This window comes from Natator depressus, chromosome 3 (genome assembly GCF_965152275.1).
Source record: "Natator depressus isolate rNatDep1 chromosome 3, rNatDep2.hap1, whole genome shotgun sequence".
NCBI classification, from domain to species: Eukaryota; Metazoa; Chordata; order Testudines; family Cheloniidae; genus Natator; species Natator depressus.
In genome coordinates this window covers 150,072,070-150,093,967 of record NC_134236.1, presented here as the reverse complement: position 1 = coordinate 150,093,967, position 21,898 = coordinate 150,072,070, and the positions used below count along the sequence as shown (strand labels likewise).

The 21,898-nt window shown below is 55.7% G+C and overlaps 1 protein-coding gene across 1 annotated transcript; it reads left to right on the top strand.

The window, feature by feature from the left end:
• The first annotated feature begins 289 nt into the window (after positions 1-289).
• Positions 290-17,535, top strand: NFKBIE (NFKB inhibitor epsilon). Its single transcript, XM_074947084.1, has 6 exons — positions 290-1,054; positions 13,814-13,916; positions 14,500-14,722; positions 14,952-15,040; positions 15,446-15,694; positions 16,060-17,535. The coding sequence occupies exons 1-6, from the start codon at positions 699-701 to the stop codon at positions 16,123-16,125; spliced, it is 1,086 nt and encodes a 361-aa protein (XP_074803185.1). The 5' UTR covers positions 290-698; the 3' UTR covers positions 16,126-17,535.
• The last annotated feature ends 4,363 nt before the right edge of the window (positions 17,536-21,898 follow it).

The following is a 21,898-nucleotide window of genomic DNA, read 5'->3' as shown; positions in this document are numbered from 1 at the left end:
GATTCTCAAAGGACGCCTCCTCCCGCCCCTCCCCTCCCCTCCCCACGTGAATCTTCGCATGGAACCAGCCCTGCGAGCGGGAGGGAGGGAAGGATATTAGCAGCCTGGCTCCTCGCGGCGCGGGGAGCTGGAAGGGGGGAGATCCCGCTGGCTCTGGGGGCGGTGCCCAGCGCTGGGGTCGGCGCCAGGAGCTGCGGGGGCGTGACAGGCTGCAAGGGGGCGTGCCGGTGGCGGGGGAATCCCGGCCGCAGCCGGTGCCAGCGAGGCGTGGCGCAGGCTGACGATGGCTGCGGACGGAAGCGCCTTCCGCGTTCGGGGAGGCGGGGCTCGGGTCTCAGGCTGAGCTAGGTTTGCGCTCGGCCCGGGTAGGCTCTCCATTCTGCTCCGGCTCCGCTCCAGGCCGCTCGCCGGGCATGAGGCCGCCGCGGCCCCCGCTTGCCTTCCGGCCAAGGACCCTGCCCCGGCCAGGCCTCTAAGCACCCCCTTCCTGGGCCCTCCTCCCCTGCTGCAGATTCCCCCCCTTTGCACCCCCTGCTGCCCCAGCCCGGCTCCCCGTTTGTGGCCCCTGCCCCAGCGCGGCTTCTCCCCCGGTTCCTGTCTGAGATCCAGACCCCCCCGCCCTCTCTTTGCTCCCTCCGCCGGCCTGCCGGGTGCTTGGGGGCTGAGCGGCCGCACTGCGCGCCCGCTGCCCTCGCACCATGTCTGGGCCGCGGGGCTCGGAGAGGAAGGAGAGCTCGGAGCTGGAAGAAGGGCAATGTGACTCGGGCATCTTCTCGATCCCCTCCATCCGCTCCCTGCCCGGCCCGCCGGGGGATGGGGAGCACCCCCGGGGCCTCGGGGACACGCTGCGGGAGAAGGACGCCGGCCCCCTGGGCAAAGAGGGAACAGACACCCTGGAAGTGGAGGAGAGGATCGACTCTACCTATGGCTCGTCCTCCCTAACCGAGCACCTGGCCGACCTGGGGCAGCTCCCCGAGGAGGAAGCAGAAACCCTGGAGGGACTCAGCCAACAGCAGCTGGAGGCACTCACCTACATCTCGGAGGATGGCGACACGTGAGTGACCTTGTGGCTAGTGCTGCTCTCCCCCGGGCCCGGGAGGGACACCACAGGGAGGGGAGCCTAGTTTCTGTGGCCCCATCTGTCCTTGGCTTCTAAAGGCAAGGGAGCCAGTTAGTCCTGCTTGTGGTGGCTGTGATGTGGACACTTGTCCCTGGGGAACTGAGCAGCTCATCTCACACAGGGCCACCATACAGCCATTAAATGCAAATGACTTCCAGCCACTGCTGTTCTGCAGTCACATTGACACCAGTGCCTCAGAGGTGAGTGGTTCTGTGTCCCATTCCCTACCCAGCCTTCCCCGTCACCTGGGACTGGTTGAGTCTGACACCACAAAGATAAGAAGCTGCATGTCTTTAGAGATAGCCAGTGCCCACCAGAACTTCGGAGTCAGATTGTAACTGGGGGGACTGTCAGTAGAAGAATCCATGTCCCATCTCCCAGAGCCATACTTTTTTCTTCTTCGGAGTCACATGTAGGTGCTCAGCCCCAGTGAAATGGGCTGGGTATTTAACAATTAATCTAAGATTGGGCGAGATCAAATGGAACTAGCAGAGAGAAAAAGAAATTGTGCAGATCCATTTACTTTTCAGGTCTGAGCAGTGGGACACGTGGACGGAGTTAGGGGTCTGGATGGGACGTGTGGTCAGAATGATACAGAAATACATGTGATGTGCCAGTGAGAAGCTGAGTTTCTTCTTGTTTTGTGGCTGCCAGGAAAATGGGAGGCAGGTTCCCTGGACAAAAATCTGCTCTCTTCACCTGTGAAAACTCCAAAGCACAAAGCTCTGACAGCAAGGGAGATGACTCACCTGCATAGGCTGCTTTAGGTTTTAGCCACCTGACCAAATCCGCTATGTTGGAGAAGACCTGATTACAAAACACTTTAGTTCCCTCTGTGCTGCTGGATAGAACCATGTTGGGGGGTATAGGGGTAAACTGGCTACAGCATAACATGCAAAAAGAAAAGGAGTACGAGTGGCACCTTAGAGACTAACCAATTTATTTGAGCATAAGCTTTCGTGCGCTACAGCTCACTTCATCGGATGCATTCCGATGCATCCGATGAAGTGAGCTGTAGCTCACGAAAGCTTATGCTCAAATAAATTGGTTAGTCTCTAAGGTGCCACTCGTACTCCTTTTCTTTTTGCGAATACAGACTAACACGGCTGCTACTCTGAAACCTAGCATAACATGTGGCTCATATTCCTGGACCTAAAATGCCTTTGCAGGTTCTGTGGCTGAAGCTGATTCAGTTAGTAAGGGATTTTTGTGTGTCTAAAGAGGCAGTGGCCTAATCCTGCATCCCTTCTACTCTTCTGTTACAGCTTTAGGTGCTATTAGCCTCTCTAAGGCCTAGTTTACACTTACAAATCAGATTGAGGTGTCACGCAGGGCTGTGAAAAATCTCGCGCCTTGAGCACCGTAGTTAGTTTGATCTAATCCTGGGTGTAGACAGTGCTAGGTCGATGGAAGATTTCCTCCTCTAGACAAGCCCTAAGTGCTGTGACGTTGGTGTGTGCCAGGGGATCACTGTTTTCCCTTCCCCACTGTGTCTAGGAGATGGAGTCCGTTGGAGAGTCTTCTGCTGATTTATCTGGTTCCATCTTGTAAGGTGCCTGAACCTGTTGCATGTCACACTGGCATGATCAGACCCTGTCATAAGCCTTCCACTAACTGGAGAAGCAATTAACTCCTGGTGGCACTTTTCACTCCCTCCCCACAGGAGGCAGCTTTCCAGGGCTCTGCAAATGGCTGCAGCTGCGCTAGTGCTTGCATGCTCTCTCTCCCCTTTAAGGTGCAATTTAAAACAGGAAATCTTCAAAGAGTGAGGGGGAAAAACGTCTGCTACTTATGGCCGGGCCTTCGTGAGTTAGTACTTAGAGAAGTGGGACTGAGTCTGAACTCCTGGGTTATATCCCTGGACCCTAACTCTGGGAGGGAGTGTGTTGTAGTGCTTAGAGCAGTGAGGCTGGACTCCTGAAAATATCTAGGCCCAGGTGGGTCAGGAATAGCATGCAGAAGTGCTGAGCACTCACAATTCCAGTGGAACTCAGTGGGGGTACAAGTGCTCAGCACCTCCCTTGCGTTCTCAGTTTTTCTGTCTGTAAAATTAGGCTAATAATACTTCCAAGGCTTAATGAATGAATGAAAGGGGCCAGAGAGGGCCCAGAGTTGTTCTAGGGAGGCAGAAAAGATGACCCAATAGGCCTCTTCTATTTCTGATTGTAGATTGCCCAGGAGCAGCAAGAGGAGAATTGCAGTTGTCCCATTATGTGCCTTACTTGAATTCATCCTGTGAAGCAGAGCCTGGGCTAGCATTAGAACCTCAAGCTGATTATTTCTCAGAAGGTTCATTGAGCAATAGCACTTCCTTGTAACCATTCTAATTATGAACACAAAAGTCCTGGGCTTAGAGCTAGTAGTTCCTGTTTCGTCAGCTGTCTGGGTTAATTCAGTCCCTGATCCTGAGTGGGCAAACCATCCATGATCTGGTGGGGGTAGAATGTGCTGTGGGTGCCCAGTGCCTTTCTTGGCTCCCCAACCTGTGATGCAGTTTCCTATGGGCTTGCCTGAGATTCTGTGTCATTGGGAGCTCTGTCCTCAGTCTGACACTTGTGATGAAAGTTCATCAGTGGAGACAGAGATGAGCTTGTTACCAGCCACTTGAAATCCCATCAGGACCTCCCATGGAAACCTGCTTCAAAGGAGTGGGTGTAATTGATGTAGATTGGGGCAGCTGAGCCAAAACTGTGCCTGCAGAACTGAACCAGCTCTGCTCTGAAAACAAGAAGGAGCTCTGATGGTGCAGGAGGGGTTAATGTATTAGCCCACCTGCCCTGGAGAAATGGGTCTGATCACAAGTGAAAAGAGTTAGGCCTCTGCCTCATCCTTGGTGGATATTTGATTGTTACACAATCTACTGCGTAATTGGCAGTTTCTGGTTTGGAGATGCCAGGACTAGAATAGCAGGGGGGGGCTGCAGGTCATGACTGAGTTATATTGGCAGAGCTGGAATAGTAGGAATGCTGCAGGTCAGGAGTGCAGGATCAGCAAAGTTGTGGGGTGGGAGTATTCAAGGACTGGACTAGCAGGAAGTAGTGCAGTCAGGAATGAGGAATGCCAAGGAGGATTGTGGGTCAGGGTTGAGATGTGTTGGCAGAACTGGGTGGGTGAGATCGAGTCTAACCTCTGGAATAGCAGGGGGCTACCAGCCAGGACAGAGGTACTTTGGCTGAGCTCTAGCTGGGGGTTGTTTGACATGGCAGGAGACGTGCTCCAATGGTGGGCTGCTCCCAGGCATGTCAGCATTATCCTCTGCCTGGTAATGTCCAGCTTCTCCTCTTGAACTGACAGTTTGTCTCTGCTAAATTGGATCCCAGGGGAATGACTCTCTGTGGAAGTTGGAGAGGGGTTTTCCAGCCTGGGAAAGGTCTGGCTGGCTCTGGGCAGGCCAGAGAGTAATGCTTGATCTGTGTCCTGGGCTCCTAATGAACTCACCCTCTTTTTAGGGAGTGACTTGGAGAAACTCCCTGCCTCTTGCCCTCACCAGGGAGCTGCAGCAGGGGGGTGGAGCAAGCTGCCCATTGTTGCTTTTGAGGGGGGATGGGATAGGATTTTCATTCACATTCCTGCTCTGGGCAACCCCCACGCCGCCGCTGCCACCACCACTGATAAAGTGATGCTGACTGCTGGCATGGAGGTTATGCCTCGGTTTCCCCCATGTGTTCCAAGTCAAAGGTATTTCCTCTTCCTGCTCTCACCTTCTTGGGCTAATACTCCAGGGCAGCCAAAGCATGGCCCCTGAAGTTCCACCAGGCTGAGGCCTATACTTCCGACACTGATGGGTTTACTGGAAATCTCCAACTATGTTTGGATGAGTAGACTACATATCCCAGCATGCAATGCTCCACCTTGCCCTGAGTAACCAGGCCCCATTGCATGATGGGGGCCCTAGTGCTCACAGGGTTCACCTCCATATGCGAGGGCATATGGCAGCCACTGTCTTCAAAGTAGGGGTGTGGCATCTGCAGCCCCCTCACTTGGGCAAAGCTTGGGGGTCCCCAGCTTAGCCCGCTGCCTGGGAAACAGTCTCAGTGGTTCCTTCGTATGGAAATGGGGTCAGAGCTATTTTGGTAGCGCCAAAGTCTGTCTGTGGTGTCTCAGAGGAGGAGGGGAAGCCTCACTTCCTCCCCCGCAGTGCAGTTAGTGTCGTGCCTGCTGATGGGAAATCACGTGCTGGTGACTTGGGGACTGAGGGCTGATAATCAGGGATCAGGGTGGGTTCATGAGTTAATCCAGGTCCTGGTCCCCGAAGAGATGCAGTTTTAGTCTTCTCTCTGTGTGGTGGTAACTGGAGGCTGTGGTGGCTAACACTGATGGGCATTTTTATTGCTTTGCTCTGGCTTGCTTGCAACTATTCAGTAATCACTGTGCCCTAGGCCCCCCACTGAGTGTCTCAAGAGATGCAGGTAAGGTCAGCAGCTCCCCACAGTAACTGAAGTCAAGAGACCAGCTGCCAGCACCTGACCTATTGTGCTGTCCTGAAGCAGTGTTCTTGCAGCAGCAAGGCTGAGATTGTGCACATTCAAAGTCACTGCTCCTACACACTATCGCTCACTCATCCCCTCCAGGAGGGCGTTCATAGTGCTGATTATGCCATTCAGTTTCACACCACTGTATGTGCAAAAGAGGGAAAAGAATCACTGGCGCTGGGAGAACCCTGGGCAAGCTAGATGGAGTTCAAAGAAGGGCAAGTAAAAGAGGGGTCAGGCAGGCTGAGTTATGGGGAAAGATTAAAAAAGCCTGGCAAAGGGATGACTGGGGGAAGACGTGTGAATTTGCTGCCCAGGAGGGGATGGGATGGAATTAAGCAAATGGAGATTTAAACTGAATCTCAGAAAAGCTTCCAGGCACTGAGATATATTAGGCTGAGACTGGCTCGCAAGGGAAGGTTTAGAAGCCCCAGTAGCTCAAGATCAAACTGTAGTAAATGAATATTAGAGACCAATTCTTCCCTGGCTCCTGCAGGACTGGATGGTCAAACAGGGCTTTCCACCTCTACCATCTATGATTCTAACCACTAACTCTTCGGCTGGTTGGACGGAACACAGAATATCTCCTTCAGGTGGGGTTTGGCTTTGTAAATGTAACTTTCTCTCATTTTGAGCCAGAGGTGCCAGTGTCTTTTTATATGAGGCCGACCACATGGCCAGCTAACTCATTCACCTAGGGAATCACTAGCCTGCACATTCCACTGCTGCCTCATGTGTTCTGGGCTGCACGTGTAGCATATCCAAGAGGCCAGCTGCTCTTGTTTAGAAGGCACACGCCCAGCTCTAGGCTTAACTAGGCTGAAAACCAAACAAAATGTTAGTAAATCTGCAACAGGGAACAATCCCTGATGGGATCTAAAGGGGCTTCCCTGGGCCAGATTATGCCACCCTTATGTGGGGTAGTATCTCACGCTTGAGTCATCCTGTTGATTTCAGTGGGGCTGCCCACAAAGTAGGGTACCATTCAGTATGAGGAAGGTTAGCCCAGTCTGAGCCTGTGGTGCTTGTACATCCATTTTTCACTCCTTTTCTCCTCCATTATTCTGGGGTGCTCCCCCCTCCCATTGATTGTAATGGCCTTAAAAAGTCTGTCCCTGTGTGGGGTTTGGGATGATAGAAGGGAGAGATCCTATTCCCCATAAGAAGGCCATAAAGAGGCCTCCTGCTTCCATTTTCCTCCTTCCTGGAATGTACCAAGTTGGAGATGCTCTTCCCAACGGCAGGCCAAAAGACTGCATGGAAGGGTGGCTTAGGGTATGTGCTCACACAGCCCCAGGCCTGGAAAAATATGCCCTGAACTGAGCCTATGAGCCAGTCTGAAATGCATCCGTGCCCTGAGCCACAGCTCCTCCTGCCTGGTCTCCTAGTGGTTGGGTACCCCAACTACTTTGGGGCCTGAAGATGCCAGTCTCCTGCCGGCTAAACTCTGCACCACCACCATCAAATCAGTCAATCTGTGCGAGGCCACCCCTCCAGAAAACAATTGCTTCCACCTCCCGGTACACACACAATAGATGAGTTCTTGGTAGCCTCACCTGCCTCACTAAATCAATTTATGCTGGCTCCAGAAACAGAGCTGTCTGTCGGGATGGCATGAGAGATGGGGGGCTGAGTTTCTTCTTCTCCTGACTCAGATCGTTGCCTGCCTGAAAACAGTGAGCAAAGGACTCTGGAGTGCGTGGCCTTTCCTACAGGACCCACTCATACACAAAGAGCCTTATGCCGTGGTGGTTTGGCCTCCAGGTGCCAGCCAGGGTGGCAATGCCCCTTCCCCCAACACCAGCAGCAGCATTGGCGCTGTCTCTCTGCAGATGTCATTGCATTGGTCACACATAGGTCACATGTCACAGTCGTAAAAGCTGGAGATGTGGTTTTTTTTTTTAATGGTAGCTCGGACTGTGCAGCGATTGAAGCACTCGCCCAGGAGAGATTCCCACTTGCCTGGGTGAGTGGATTTTTCATGCCTGGCCCCTGTCTCTAGCAGGGAGCTTTCCAGTCACCTTTATCCCAGGCTTGTCTTCTCTCACCCCAAACCACCTCCTGCTGTTGAAACTGCAGGTTAATGATTGGAGGACATTGGCAGAAATGTGTGTGGGGAGCCCAGGGCTGGAATAGTGGGGAGGGCGGAGGCTGTGCCTCAGAAGTGAGGTGGGCCATCAGAGCTGTGGGTGGGGAGCCCAGGACTGCAATAGCAGAGATGCTGTAGGTCAGGTGTGAGATGCATTGGCCCAGTTGTGTGGTAAAGGTTCCTGCTGGTCAGTTTTTCTGAGGAAGGGGTTAGCAGGGAATGTTAAAAGGGAAAACAGGATAACTGGAATTCCTGTGCTGCTCTCCTCAGGAATGTGTGCTCTCTGTTTTCCAAATCGTCCTGCTGCTGGCTCTGTTTCCTCCTTTCCTCCCATGAGTGATCATGTGTTTACTGCAAACACTGATATTTGCATGATTTCCCATGCCTCTCCTGGGAGAGAGCAGGGAGAAGAGTGTGAATTTTCTCTTTAACGTGTGGGCAGGAAGCAGGGGTGGGGATGGCAGTTATATAGAACAAATCATGTCCGATGTTTGATCCCTTGTTCTGGATACTTGTAGGCTGAGTGGGTGGATGGGACTGTAGGGCAATACTGCCTGACTAGGGATCTCAAAGCCCTTTACGAATGGGAATCAATTAAGATTCCCAGCCCCTCCCAGATCGGGATCTGTATTACCAACCCCATTTCTTGAAGGGGAGAGACTGAGGCACAAAGCCTAAGTGTTTCCCCAAGGTCTGATAGCAAGTCAGTGGCAGAAGTGGGAATAGAGCCCAGGATCCTAGTCCCTTACTCTAACCTCAATGAATCTGTGGTGATGCTAAAGCTTCTCTTGCCATGTGATTGGGATTAACCCCCAAGCGTAGAAGCCATAGTTCTCGAGTCATCCTCTCCTCTGCTTTCCCCCTCTTTCAAGTACATGAGCTGCTTGGAGCAGGGTGTAGAACCATCCAAAGCTCTGTGTAATGTTGTAATTAATCCAGGACCATCCAAGATGTCACAGCTGTGGCTGTGCTGCGTGGTGAGCCCACTGGGACATTCTCAGGAATAGAACTCTGACCCTCCTGCTCCAACTGGGTCTCTCTCAGTTAAGCTAAAAATAATCTCCATTAGCTGCTCATGGGTTCAGATCCCCATGGGGGAGCAGTACAGATGCTATGACCCACAGGTGAGGGCTCTGGATTCCATGCAGCAGAAGGTGGTGGTGGTGAATGTATGTTTGCATCTGCGTTCTCTCTTTGCCTGTCTGACTAGTTCATTACAATATTATTATTTCTGCTACAATAGAACCTAGAGGCCCCAGCTGAGATTGTGCCTAACACAACAGGGCCCCAGGACAAACACAGAGCTGGCTATTTCAATAGACCAGGGAGACAAATGGTGTGAGAGGAAATGGAGGCTGAGGAAGGGGAAGGGTCCCCTTGCCCGAGATCACCCAGCATACTGGTGGCAGGTCTGCATGCCAATCAAATGACCTATCCACAGGGCCACACTACCATCGCCCTTTGCAGTTCCATCACCCCCCTTAACTGCCCTTCTGCACACACCCCTTTCCCAAGCTCCCCTCTCCCAACGCAACAGCCTACTACATCAGTTGTCCCACCAGCTTAGTTCCCCCGAACACTAGCAGTTGTGAGGGGTGAAAGAGGGGCTGAGTTAAGGGTGTGGTGTGTGGTCGGTGTATGGTAGCTGTGGCAATGGGAAGGCATATGCTTGCAGGTGAAGGAGTAGAGGGTATATTTTGCTTGGTGGCTTGCCTGTCCATTTCCTTGACTTTTGGGGTTTGTGTTAAGTGTGTGTGTGTGTGTGTCAACCTCAACTGCTTGGCAACAAAGCCTTTTTTATGTTAATAATTGTAGTGGTAGTCATGTCCGTCCCAAGGTATTAGAGAGACAAGGTGGGTGAGGAAATATCTTTTATTGGACCAACTTCTGTTAGGTAGAGAGACAGGCTTTCCAGCTACATAGAGTTCTTCCTCAGGTATGAGTTTGGGTGTTGTCCTCTTTGCTGTGGGGCGAGGCAGCTGGCCAGGCCAGTGGTATTCTTGGAGCTGTATGGTCATCATTGGCAATATTGAGGCCTAGGAAAGAGTAAAGAAGGCTGAGGCCTCTGTGCCTCATGCTTTGCAGGGTCAGGGGGTTCCCGCTTTGGCACAAGATAATCCTGATCCCTCACTTGCATCATCATGACGCCCTGCTCTGTAATGGGGCCGAGGCACCAACTTCTCATGCCGCTGGCTCATCCCTCAGCTCTGGTTCTGCACGCGGAGAACTTGAGACAGTTGGGATCTCTATGCCTGTTTCAGGAAGTGAAGGACTGCCACATGATACAGGGGGAACAAATGCGGAAATGAGACTGGTGGGAGACAGAGTGCAGGGGGAGGGGAAATACTCCCAACAAGGCATGGCCTAGATGGTACCAACTTCCCGGTGAAAGTCCCAGGCACTGATTCAGCAAGACATGCAGTGGGTTGCTAGTCCCTAGTGCCTTTACATGGCAGTCCTCAAAGAGCTCTACAGGGCTTTAAAGGTGGGGCAGTCATATTCCCTCTGTTTTACGGGCAGGGAAGGTGAGTCCCCTCACTCGGCCAGGGTCATGCAGCGCAGTCGCCTTAAACCAAAACCGTTCTACTGAGAGCTGGGGGCGGATTGACAGACTTGGGTTTTCAGCCTTAAGCGTGTGACTGGCCCACCTTTCCCCAACTACCAGTTCTGGGTATGATGTGGTGCGCGTGTTGGGGGGTGGGGGATTCCTGGGGGTGGGGACTGGCTTGGTAGGAATTACAGAGGGCTCCATGTACTTTCATGCCGGGCCTGGCCTCAGTCCCCTGGGAGCTGTTTGGCTCCGAAAAGTGAAAGCAGCAGAAGTTTAAAGTTCAGTCAGAATTGCCCTGGAAAGTCCCATCTGCTGAGACTTCTTATCTAATGCATAGGGGCTGAGAAGCAAGGCCACACCTATAGCCCTGCTGGTAGGGGGACTGGGAGGGACGCAGTGGGAGCTGGCTTATAGAAACAGGGGCTGTCCCTGGTAAATGGGAGGGAGGCCCAGCTGCAGGAGCCACCAAGGACCTTGTCTATGCTGAGGTTGTCTGGTAGTCTCCCAGTGTCTTTTCCCTGGTGTTTGGTAATGGTGCAATTGCTAGGTAAATGGGGCCCAGATTCTTTCACTGCCATGCCCGCTGAGCTACACACAGCTCTACCAATGCCCCTCTGTCCTGACCAGCAGCCCCCACAGCCCCCCTTCCCCCAGTACCCTCCAGTGGAAACCTTGCTTCTCTCTTTCCCCCCCAACAACCAGAGGCTGGTTCCAGTAGGTATTTTCCTTGCTGAATGCCCCATACACACAGCTGTCAGTTGCTCTTCCCCCTACGCTGGGAGCTTTAGCTGTGCAGGGGGCCCCCTCCCCCACCCCCATTTGTTGCTCAAACTGTGGGTGGCCACTCCCTCCAGTGCAGCCGGGGAATTCCCCATGCCCATGTGACCTGGGGCTTCCCCCGGGAGAATGCAGTAAGGCACAGAGGCTTGGTTTGGCTCTTCCTGCTGCTCCTTCTGCCTGAAGGGGACCAGCTTGGGGTCCCCTGGATCCTGGCTGCTGACAGACCTGAGCTGCTGTCCCTGCTCAGCAATGAGGTCGGGATAAGCTTCCAGCATTGCCCAGAAGAAGGCACCAAAGTCGCCCCATGTAGAACTCCTCCAGATCGAACTAGTCCCTCTCTCTATCCCCCTCCTAGAGACCACCAGTCACGTCGGCCACCAGGCCCAGTGTGCTGTCCAGGACACCTGGCCCTCCACCTTTCATGCCCTCCCCTGGGGGCCCCCCAGCACTCCAGCCTTTATGCTACAGTAGTCACCTTGGGGAGCTGCCGAGACCAGAGGGGTTGAGGTGCCCCCAGTAAATGAGCAGCACTCCTTATCTTACTTGTGAACAGCAGCTTCTCCAGGCCTGGCCCGTGGTGACACCTGGACAGGGAGCAGCTGGTGAAAGCTGAGCCCAGGCGCACCTCCTCTATAACTTCCCCCTGTGGCTTCGGGACTCCTCAGTGTTGTTAGTGCCCCAGTGGCTCCCCCCTCACTCCCATCTGCAACCTGCCAGAAGATTGTGTCCTTTCCAGTGAGACCCCAAGCCGGCCATGCTGCCTCGCCTGTTCCTGGCCTCCCAGCACCGTTACTACAACGCACTATGACACCACCTGCCCTGAGAGCAGTATGTCCCTAACAAAGCCACCATCCCCACCATTGCATCAGCCTGGTGCTCTGCTCTGCAGTGAATGCTGAGTCCAGTTCAAGGACGCTGTGGTGGTGTTCAGAGCCTTCCCTGAGGTTGGGCGTAGCTCCCTGGCAATCAGCTTTCCCTTCACCACTGGGCCGTCCCGCACCATGTGGGAGCCAGAGTTCTCGCAGGAGGTGGCCTGAGGCTGGAACAGACTCCCACAGGAGATCAGAGACCTCACTGTGATCAGAACAAAATGCAAAACTTGCCTCTGGCTTAGCCTGTAGCACACATGCAACCACCCCCTCATTTTCACCCCCTCCCGCGCAGTACATGCTAACCCAGCTCTCTGTCCCGCAGCCTGGGAGTGGGTCCTTGAAGCCAGAGTGGCGTTACTGTTTCTATCTTTAGATGCCTTGGAGATGATCAGGCACTGGGGAGATGGGGGACAGGTCTGGCTAGAGAGGGAGCTCAGGAGGGGGTTCATAGCTCTGCTTGGGGGTGGCTTTTGGCGCTGAAGTAATGACAGACGTTCTGTGCGGGGCTGGAAATTCCCTTCAGATTTCTCACTCTTGTTCTGACTGCTCAGGGTGCGACAAGGACTGGTGTGAAACTCGCACGAGTGCGGCTCGTGGGCTCTCACACGTGTCTCTTGGTGTCTGGGGCCTTGGGCTCCAGTCTTCTGTGCAGATTTCTGTGGGGGCTGAGAGTTGGGCCCAGGTGGGGCTGCCGGCTCCAGCAGACAGTGGCGGGTGCTTAGTCTTGGTAGATATATTTCCATCTGGTCAGCCGTGCCCCCTAACCCAGCACTGGTGGTCCCATGGGGTGGGGGGGAGGGGTCTGGTAATCCAGTTCCGGTTTTTCTCTCTTCTCCTGCGGACCCTGGCCCAGTTCATTCCCAGACCAGTCTGAACTGGGGCAACCCACTCTGGCTCGGTGGATGAGGGGACTCCAGAGAATGGCAGGTGGTCTTCAGCTAATCTCCTGGATCCCTCCCACACTGTATCCCACGCCCCTGCTGCCTGCCCTTGAGTCAGGAAAGCAGAAGTGCTGTGGCTGCAGGGAGGGGGAGGGAGTGGAATTCCCCTAGGAGCTGCTGGCCAGCACTAGGTCGTGGTTCCCTTGCTGCCGCATCTCCCTGGGTCCAGGGGATGTGTCCAGGCTCCCTAGGGTTTGTGTCCTAGCAGGAACGACTCTACCCTTCCTGCCTCTGAGAGTCTGTCTGGGTTGCTGGGTCTGGGTCTCAGACAGGAGCTGGAGGGTCAAGCTCTCATGGGCTCTGCAGGGGCATAAGGATCCCCTCACGTTGCTAATAGGATTTGGCATTCGCTCTGGCCTCCTTAGCCACCTCTCTGTTGGCTGCTGAGCTGGCAAGGGGTGGGGGGACCTCTATTATCTGTGAGGCTCTTTGGACTCCTAGGATGAATGGGGTCCCTTCTGCCCATGATCTGTCTCAGGCTGCCTCTCTGTGGGCCCCAATCTGCGTGCCCGTCGTGACTGTCCTGAGCTCAGGTGGGGAATGCTAGGGGGTAGAAATGAGTGAGTTGGGGTCACCTGGTAACACCTCTGCAAATGGGCCATAGAACCACCCCTAGCTGGACCTGGGCCTAGCCTGTGCAAGGCAGCTCTGCCCACCCTGCCTGTGCTCGGGAGAACCTGTTTGGAGAGTGGGTGGAGGCCGGTGAACCCACCGTCACTGAACCTGTTCTCTAAGTGGCCCATGTTGGCAGAGAACGGCTCCGTTCCCTTCTGCCCGACACCAGGAAATGGGCACCTTGGGGATCCACTCCCCTGGTTGGGTGGGTATGTCTGTGCCAGGCTGACATGGCATGGGCATTGAGGGGTTCCTCTCCCAGCTCCAGGGCTGGGGGCATGGAAGCGTTTGTGTCTCTGTGGGGTAGTGGTGTGGGAGTGACAGGCTGGCGCCATGTGGGAACCGCACCACTGACCCATCTCCTCCTCTGCAGGCTGCTGCACCTGGCAATAATCCATAGCTTCCCAGCACTGGCATTCTTCTGCATCACCCACCTGCCCACGGAGGTGCTGGAGATCCAGAACGACTTGTTCCAGGTATGTACTTGGGGGAGGAGGGTGCTCCAATCCGGGTGATCCCCCGTCAGCCCTCAGGAATGGCCTAGCAGGTGGACCTGTCCAGATTAGCCATTCCCCACACCCCCAGGCCCTGGCCTTGTTCCTCATGCCCCCAAGGCTAGTGCCTTGGCCCCCTGGGGGTCTGTGATGCTCTCACCCCCCAGGTCAACACTGTAGGTATTTGGGGTGCCTTAGTTGAATCAAGTTATGCAGACAGCTGCCTTTGGCTGGTGTGTGGGGTACCCAGATAGGACCCTGAAAATGCAGACACTCAGGCCGGCACTGTATGCAGCCCCATAGTTATCAGAGGCCCCAAGCCAACATGAGCACCCCTGGGGGTGGAGCTGCCTGGATCGCCTCCCAACCCCCCCCGGAGTGAGGACTGCGGTGTTCCCACTTCCCTCACCCAGGGGAGGCTGTGGGGGTTGGTAGCTTGTACTACTTCCGTGGGCCCTGCCTGGGGTGGCCCACTGCTGTCATCCCTTGCCAATTTCCCCAACCTGAGGGGCCCCTGTGCCCTCCCGATGCCACCCCTGACCCCTCACTGTCTTGCTGCCCACAGACCCCACTTCACCTGGCCGTGTACCTTGAGCAGCCCAACGTGGTGAGGGCGCTGATCCACAATGGGGTCAGCCTGGACCTGCAGGACCGCAACGGCAACACCCCTCTGCACGTGGCCTGCGAGCAGCAGAACCTGGAGTGCGCCAAGCAGCTGCTGCAGGAGCTGGGGGCAAGCACAGAGCCTCGAAGGAGCCTGCAGGACCTGCAGCTCCAGAACTGGCAAGGTGAGAAGTAAGGCAGGGGTGTTAGAGGCGGTGCCCAGCTCCGTAGCTGCAGGGTAGGCGTGTGATGGGTGCTGGGCTCCACGCTGAGATGCCCTAGGCAGAGACCGTCTCTCTGTGCAGTGTTTGTGCTAGGCACTAGATAATGGGGCTCTGGTCCGCGACTGGGGCTCCTTGGCGCTACAGGAATACAGTACAATAATAGCTGCCTCTGGGTCTCTCTCCTCCCCAGGCTTAGCCTGTCTGCACATCAGCGCCTTGAAGGGGAACCTGCAGCTGATGGGACTGCTGCTGCGGAGTGGAGCTGACATTAACGTCCAGGTAGTACACGGGCTGGTGGGTGAGGGCAGCTGGCCTTGGCACTGCCAGCTGTATTGCTCTGTGCACCTTCCCCAGATCAGTGTCCTGAGGAGTCTGTCTAGCCTCCCGGTTTCTGGAAGCTGGTTCCCCAGGCGGCTGCAGGTTAGATGGGGCGTGGGCCCTGACGGGCACCAGACTCCCAAATGGACGTTCCCAGCTCCATGCCGAAGCCTCTCCAGATCTGCCTGGTGGCAGGCAGAGGGCAGGGCCAGCAGGTCCCCTTCAGGCTGGTGGCAGGTGCCCATTGTGATACAGTCTGTGCACCCCATTGGGGTTCTATCCCCTTGCCCTGGGCCCTACACTGGCAGCTGCAGGGGCGGGACAAAGCCGGGCCCATTCTAACACACTGGGCACTGCTGTTTCCAGGACGGCACAAGTGGAAAGACGCCCCTGCACCTGGCAGTGGAGAGCCGTGACCGTGAGGCAGTTCAGTACCTGCTCAGCAAGGGGGCCCACGTGGATGCCCTGATGTACAACGGCTGCACCCCACTACACCTGGCCGTGGGCAGGAAGGATGCTGCCATGGCGGCCATACTGTACCACTCGGGGGCTGACACCCTGCTGAGGAACATGGAAGATGAGACTGCCCAGGACCTGGCCGACGGCAATGATGATGTGAGTCTGTCCGTGTGCTCCCCTGCGGGGTAACATGTGGTGGGGTGTCCAGGGAGGAGGCCGTGGCCCTGGGACAGGAATGCTGGAGACAGTGGCTGCTCCAGTCCAGCAGGAGGCGCCGTAGGGCTCTCGGGGGGAGCGTGCAGTTGCCCTGTCTGTCCCCACCCTGCTTAGAGGGGCATGGCAGTGCGCTGTGTACTCTCATCAGCACTAACCCACCATTAGTTGTGCATTTCCCCTGGGGTGCGTGGGATGGCTGGGCTGTGTTGGCCCTGGCTCCAGATGCATTCAGTCCCCAGGGAACCTGCTCTCCTCTGGCCTCTCTGGCACTAACCCTGACCTCTCCATGCCCGTTGCCTTTGCAGCTCCTCGCCCTCCTGCCTTTCGATGACCTGAAGATCTCAGGGAAGCTGGTGGTGTTCTCCGACTGAGCGACCAGACTCTGACTGAGGGGTCCAGCCCTGGCTCCCTACGTCCGATGGGACCCCACTCACCCAGCCATGGCACTACAGCTGGCAGGAGTGGAGCCGGCTCAGGAAATCTTTCCCCTTGTAGCGGGCTCCGTGGCCCCCAGCTCTCCACCCAAACACCCTTCCCTGAGCAGGTGGAAGTTGGAAGAAGTTGCATGCGCTGCATGGGACCCTCGGATGATGCGTCGGGGCTGTTGCTGCTCTTTCCCCTGCCTGCAATGGGAGCGACCAGCAGGGGGCTCTGGTCTCAGACTGCATGGAGGAGCAGCTGGGAGGGGGTGTTTCCTGGTCCCAGACTGTACAGTAGGGAGTGCTTCTCCTCCACACCTCCAGACACTGCTGGAGCAGTTGCAGGGGCTCCCACTGCCCTTCCCCAGGAGACGCAGACTCTCATAAACCCTTCTTCTCTACACTCAAGATCAGGACCTCGTGATTCCCTCAGTGACCACTGGGGGCTGCACGCTCTGACTTCTTGCCACTTGAAGACTTCAGCACCCCCATGAGCAGAATTGCCCTGTACCCCAGCCAGCCCCTCCCCAACCAGGAGGGAGCTGGGCCAGAGTGGACATGAAGATGAACAGGAGGGAGCCCTCCTCCTGTGGGTGGAGCTGGATGGGAGGTACAGGTCTCCTTCTGGAGAGGGGCGCAGAACCCAGTGCAGGGGCCCCTCTGCCTCTTCCCAAGGAAGTCCCATACCCTGCTCCCTGAGATTCCCTGTCTGTCTCCCTATGTGAGCCCAGCTTAGCTAATGCTGCTCCCTGCTTGGGCAGTTCCATCCAGACAACTTGCACTCCCAGCTGCAGTCGTAGCTGGACTCAGAGGAGGGAGGGGCTGGGAGACCTGGTGTTTTATCCCCAGCTCTGCTACTGAGTGGCTGCATCACCCTGGACAAAGTGCCTTTCCCTTCCTTGTGCCTCAGTTTCCCCCTCTGAAAGGGTTTAACGACACCGACCCACCCTGCAGAGCAGTGCACACACGCTTGTGTGTGAGGAGCTTAATCCATTGACATCAGTAAAGGACCTGGAGATTCTCCAGTGGAAGAGGCTGGAGAGGGGCCCAGGGTTCTTTCCCTGATGATTAGCCACTTCCCCTCTTCGGGCTGCCTCCCTGTGGCAGGTGTGTAGATCAGGGGTGGCCAACCTCTGGCTCCGGAGCCACATGCGGCTCTTCAGAAGTTAATATGCAGCTCCTTGTATAGGCACTGACCCTGGGGCTGGAGCTACAGGCGCCAACTTGCCAATGTGCCGGGGGGTGGTCACAGCTCAGCCCCTGGCTCTGCCACAGGCCCTGTATCCACTCCACCCCTTCCTGCCCCCTCCCCTGAGCCTGCCGTGTCCTCACTCCTCCCCCTCACCCCCCAGAGCCTTCTGCAGCCACAAAACAGCTGATCGGGAGGGGAAGGGGAGGCACTGATCGGTGGGGCTGCCAGTGGGTGAGCGGGGCGGGGGGAGCTGCTGGGGGGCTGCTGATGTATTACTTTGGCTCTTTGGCAATGTACATTAGTAAATTCTGGCTCCTTCTCAGGTTCAGATTGGCCACCCCTGATGTAGATAGTATAGCATTTGGGAGCCAGTGGGGGAGCCATGGTGCCCGTGACCTCATGTAAGCTGGTGACATTCTCAGCTCGCTGCTTTGGAATGGCTGTTTATTGTGTGGGGGGCAAGTCCTGGATGGTGCAATCGCCCGGGATGCTCTGGAGAGCCTTTTCCTGAATTCTTGGAAGGGCAGCTGCAATAGTTTTGCCAGGAAAAGCTGCAAAACTTCTTAGCAAACACTTTGTGAGCCTCGCCGCAGCCTCTGCGGCTCCTCTGGGCAGCTCAAATCATTGGCTGTCTTTATCTCTCTCCCTCCTCTTCCCCCCCCCCCCGGGTATTTTAGCACTTACACCCTGCTGTGGTCACAAATGAGTTGAGTTTAAAGGCCTCAGCCAAAATCTAGTGGTAATGGCTCTGGAGCTGCTCAAACTAGCTCCATCTTCATTTTGATGTGCTTGGCGGGGTCTGCCCAGGAGAGGCCCAGGACTAGAACAGTGTAGGGGGTGGGATGTAAGAGCCTTTTAAAATACTCTGGTTTCCCTTTTTAAAACAATGTCTCAGGAAAAAAGTAATAATCTGTTCTGTGCTGCCCCCTTGTGGCTGTTGATGGTATTGCAGCACCTCCCCTACGTTGGTGTTTCGCCAGAGCTCCTTGCGTGGCTAGGTCTCAGTCCTGAGCCCCTGGCAAGGTGTGGTTTGCTGGATGCTCTGGTGATGGGGGAGCTCTGGTGTCATGCTAGGGAAGCACTTACGGCCTGAGCTGTTGCCAGTGGTTAGGGAGGGGGCATTCAAATGTTATTTAAAGAATAAAGGGATCAATCCTGTAGAAAATGATCTCGGTATTGATACCACTCTTCTTCCCCTCTCTCATGGCTCTGTGCAGAGGAAGCAGCCAGCCCAGGGGGGCTGCCACTACTCAGCCCCCAAAGGAAGCGCTCTGGGAGCTGGGGTGAAGTCATTACACCATCCTGCTGCCCGTGCTGGAGCTGTGGTTCTGGAAGTACATGTTCCCTGAGCCTGTTTGGTGGAGGCTGACCACCAGTGTGCTAGGACAGGGCCTGGAGAATTCTGGGTGCCAGTCTGGAGCACTGCCCACTCGGTCCTTGTCGCAAAGGCAAACAAACAAACTGGGCCTTCGTTGGCCAAGTTGCACTTGGATCATTCCAAACAGCTTTCTGCAGGACCTTGTGTGGCTCAGAGGACCGAAGTGGTGAGAGCAGAGGCCTGGCAGTCAACGCTTTTGGGCTCTATTCTCAACTGCGGGAGGGGAGTGTGGACTGGTGTCTCACAAAACTGGGTGACTGGGCAACAAAATGGCAGATGAAATTCAGTGTTGCTAATGCGAAGAAATGCACATTGGAAAACGTAATCTCAACTATACATATAAAATGATGGGGTTTAAATTAGCTGTTACTACTCAAAGAGATGGTAGAGTCACTGTGGATAGCTGTCAGACAACGTCTGCTCAATGTGCAGTGGCCATCAAAAAAAGTTAACAATGCTAGGAACCATTAGGAAAGGGATAGATAAATTAAAAAATACCACAATGCCTGTATAACTCCATGGTTTGCCCACATCTTGAATACGGTGTGTGGTTCTGGTTGCCCCCTCTCAAAAAAGATATATTAGAAATGGAAAAGGTACAGAGAAGGGCAACAAAATAGTTAAGGGTATGGAACAGCTTCCCTAGGAGGAGAGATTAAAAAGACTAGGACTTTTCAGCTTGGAAAAGAGACACCTAAGGGGGTTATGATAAAGGTCTATAACATCATGAATGGTGTGGAGAAAACGAATAAGAAAGTGATATTTACCCAATGAAATGAACAGGCACCATGTTTAAAACAAAAGGACCGTACTTCTCACAACGCACAGTCACCCTGTGGAACTTGTTGAGGGCATGTTGCGAAAGCCAACCCTGTAACAGGGTTTAAAAAAGAATTTGATAAATTCATGGGAGGCTAGGTCCATCACTAGCTGTTAGCTAAGGTGGTCATGGACACAACCCCATGCTCTGGGTGTCCCCAGGCCTCTGACTGCCAGAAGCTGGGACTGGTTGACTGGATGGATCGCTTGATAGTTGCCTTCTGTTCCTTCCCTTTGAAGCATCTGGCACCAGCCACCATTGGAAGACAGGATACTGGGCTAGATGGACCATTGGTCTGACCCAGAATGCCCATTCTGGTGGCTAGGGGAGGAGACTGGCAACCAGGGCTTCAGGCCTCTATCCCTCAGTTATCTCTGCAACTACTTTATGATGTTCCTAGGTGAGTAAATTCCTCCTCGGTGCCTCAGCATCCTATTCTATACAATGGGGAGACCGATTGACGCCCTCCCCCTCCTGAAGTGGAGTGGGTAAAGCACCCTGAAATCCTGTGATTGGGCTAGGAAAGGGCAAAGGCTTTTTCTTCTGTGGAGCATTTCATCTCTAGGCCATGGGTTTGAAACCAGAGTGGGATCTGGTGCTGCTTTGGTGGCCTAATTGAAATTTGTTTGGGAAGGGAAGGGAGGGTCCTATTCCCTGAGGTTCCCATCCCCAGGGGCACTGATTGGCTCCCAGTTTGTCAGCAGTGAGGCCAGGAACTGAGTGGCACATAGAGATTGATCTCCCCGCTTTCCCATGGGGCAGGGCTTGCTGGGTAGCTGACGTCAAGCTGCACTGGCTACAGCAGTGTGTGGAGATGGGACTCTCTGTCCCGGGAGGAGGAGGGAGCAAGTGATGGGTTACAACCTCCTGGAAGACCTGCTTTGTCTCCTAGCAGACTGGGACTGTCCTTCAGGGAGCAGCCCCAGGGGCTGTGGAGGGAGCCACAGGCACATGGGGGGAGGGATCTGAGTGCCTCTAAGGCAAATCCACTTCAGCGTGTGACCTTACCCCAGTTGAGCTCTGTTGGCCCTGGGCCGCTGCCCCAGGCTGCTGGGCCAAGGTTGGGCGCAGGCTATGCTGTTCCCAGGGCGGGGTTCCATGTGCCTTCTGGGGCAGCCATTGCCTGCAGCCCAGCTCTCTGATGAAAGGTGTGTGACTGAACTGAAAGCCGCTCCCTGCCCCAGGCATGAGCCCCCACTGTAAGAGACCCCAGGCTTGCCGCCTCCTCGAGACATGGTGAGCACTGGAGCTTGAATCCCAGTGCAGGGCTGGTGCAGGAGGCGCTGGACTGAACTTTATCTCCATGTTCCCTGCATGCCTCGAGGGCCCGGGGGGGCTGGAGGCAGTCTCTGCCCCCGAGGGGCTCGCTCTGGCTGCAAGGCCACTAAAGCTAGTGAACGGGGGTGACCGGCAATCTTCTGGCCTGACTGCGGCCGCTTCTGACTCATGAGCTTGTCGGCACTGCCAAGCCCCAAGCAGCTTGTGCTAGTGGCGTGAAGGAGCCGCTCCCGGTGCTGGGAGGCAGCAGGAGGCTGTTCCTGCTCCTGAAGCCTGCACCCAGAGGGAGACACCAGCAGCTGTGCGAGTTGCAGTTATGCAGTGATGGACTAACACAGGGGCCCACGTGGCCTGTGCTTGGGGGCCCTGGATATGGGGGACCCAAATGTTGTGTGTCCTGGGCCCCAATAAAATTAAACCTGCTTCTACTCAGTACCCTGCTACCTCACTTTGTCCCCCCCAGCACTGATCAGGCCCTTGAACCCCCCTCCCACAGCCCCCTGCTGCCCCACTCTTCCCCCCCCGACCCCTACCTGCTGCCCCACTCTGCTCCCCCCACTGATGCCCCTTGACCCCCACCCATAGCCCCCTGCTGCCCCACTCTGCCCCTCAACTCTCACCCACAGCCCACTCTGCCCCCCCACTGATGCCCCTCAACCCTCACCCACAGCCCCCTGCTGCCCCACTCTGCCCCTCAACCCTCACCCACAGCCCCCTGCTGGCCCCCACTGCCCCCCCGCTGATGCCCCTCGACCCCCACCCACAGCCCCCTGCTGCCCCCACTCTGCCCCTCAACCCTCACCCACAGCCCCCTGCTGCCCCCCACTGCCCCCCCGCTGATGCCCCTCGACCCCCACCCACAGCCCCCTGCTGCCCCCACTCTGCCCCTCAACCCTCACCCACAGCCCCCTGCTGCCCCCCAGTGCCCCCCCGCTGATGCCCCTCAACCCTCACCCACAGCCCCCTGCTGGCCCCCACTGCCCCCCCGCTGATGCCCCTCGACCCCCACCCACAGCCCCCTGCTGCCCCCACTCTGCCCCTCAACCCTCACCCACAG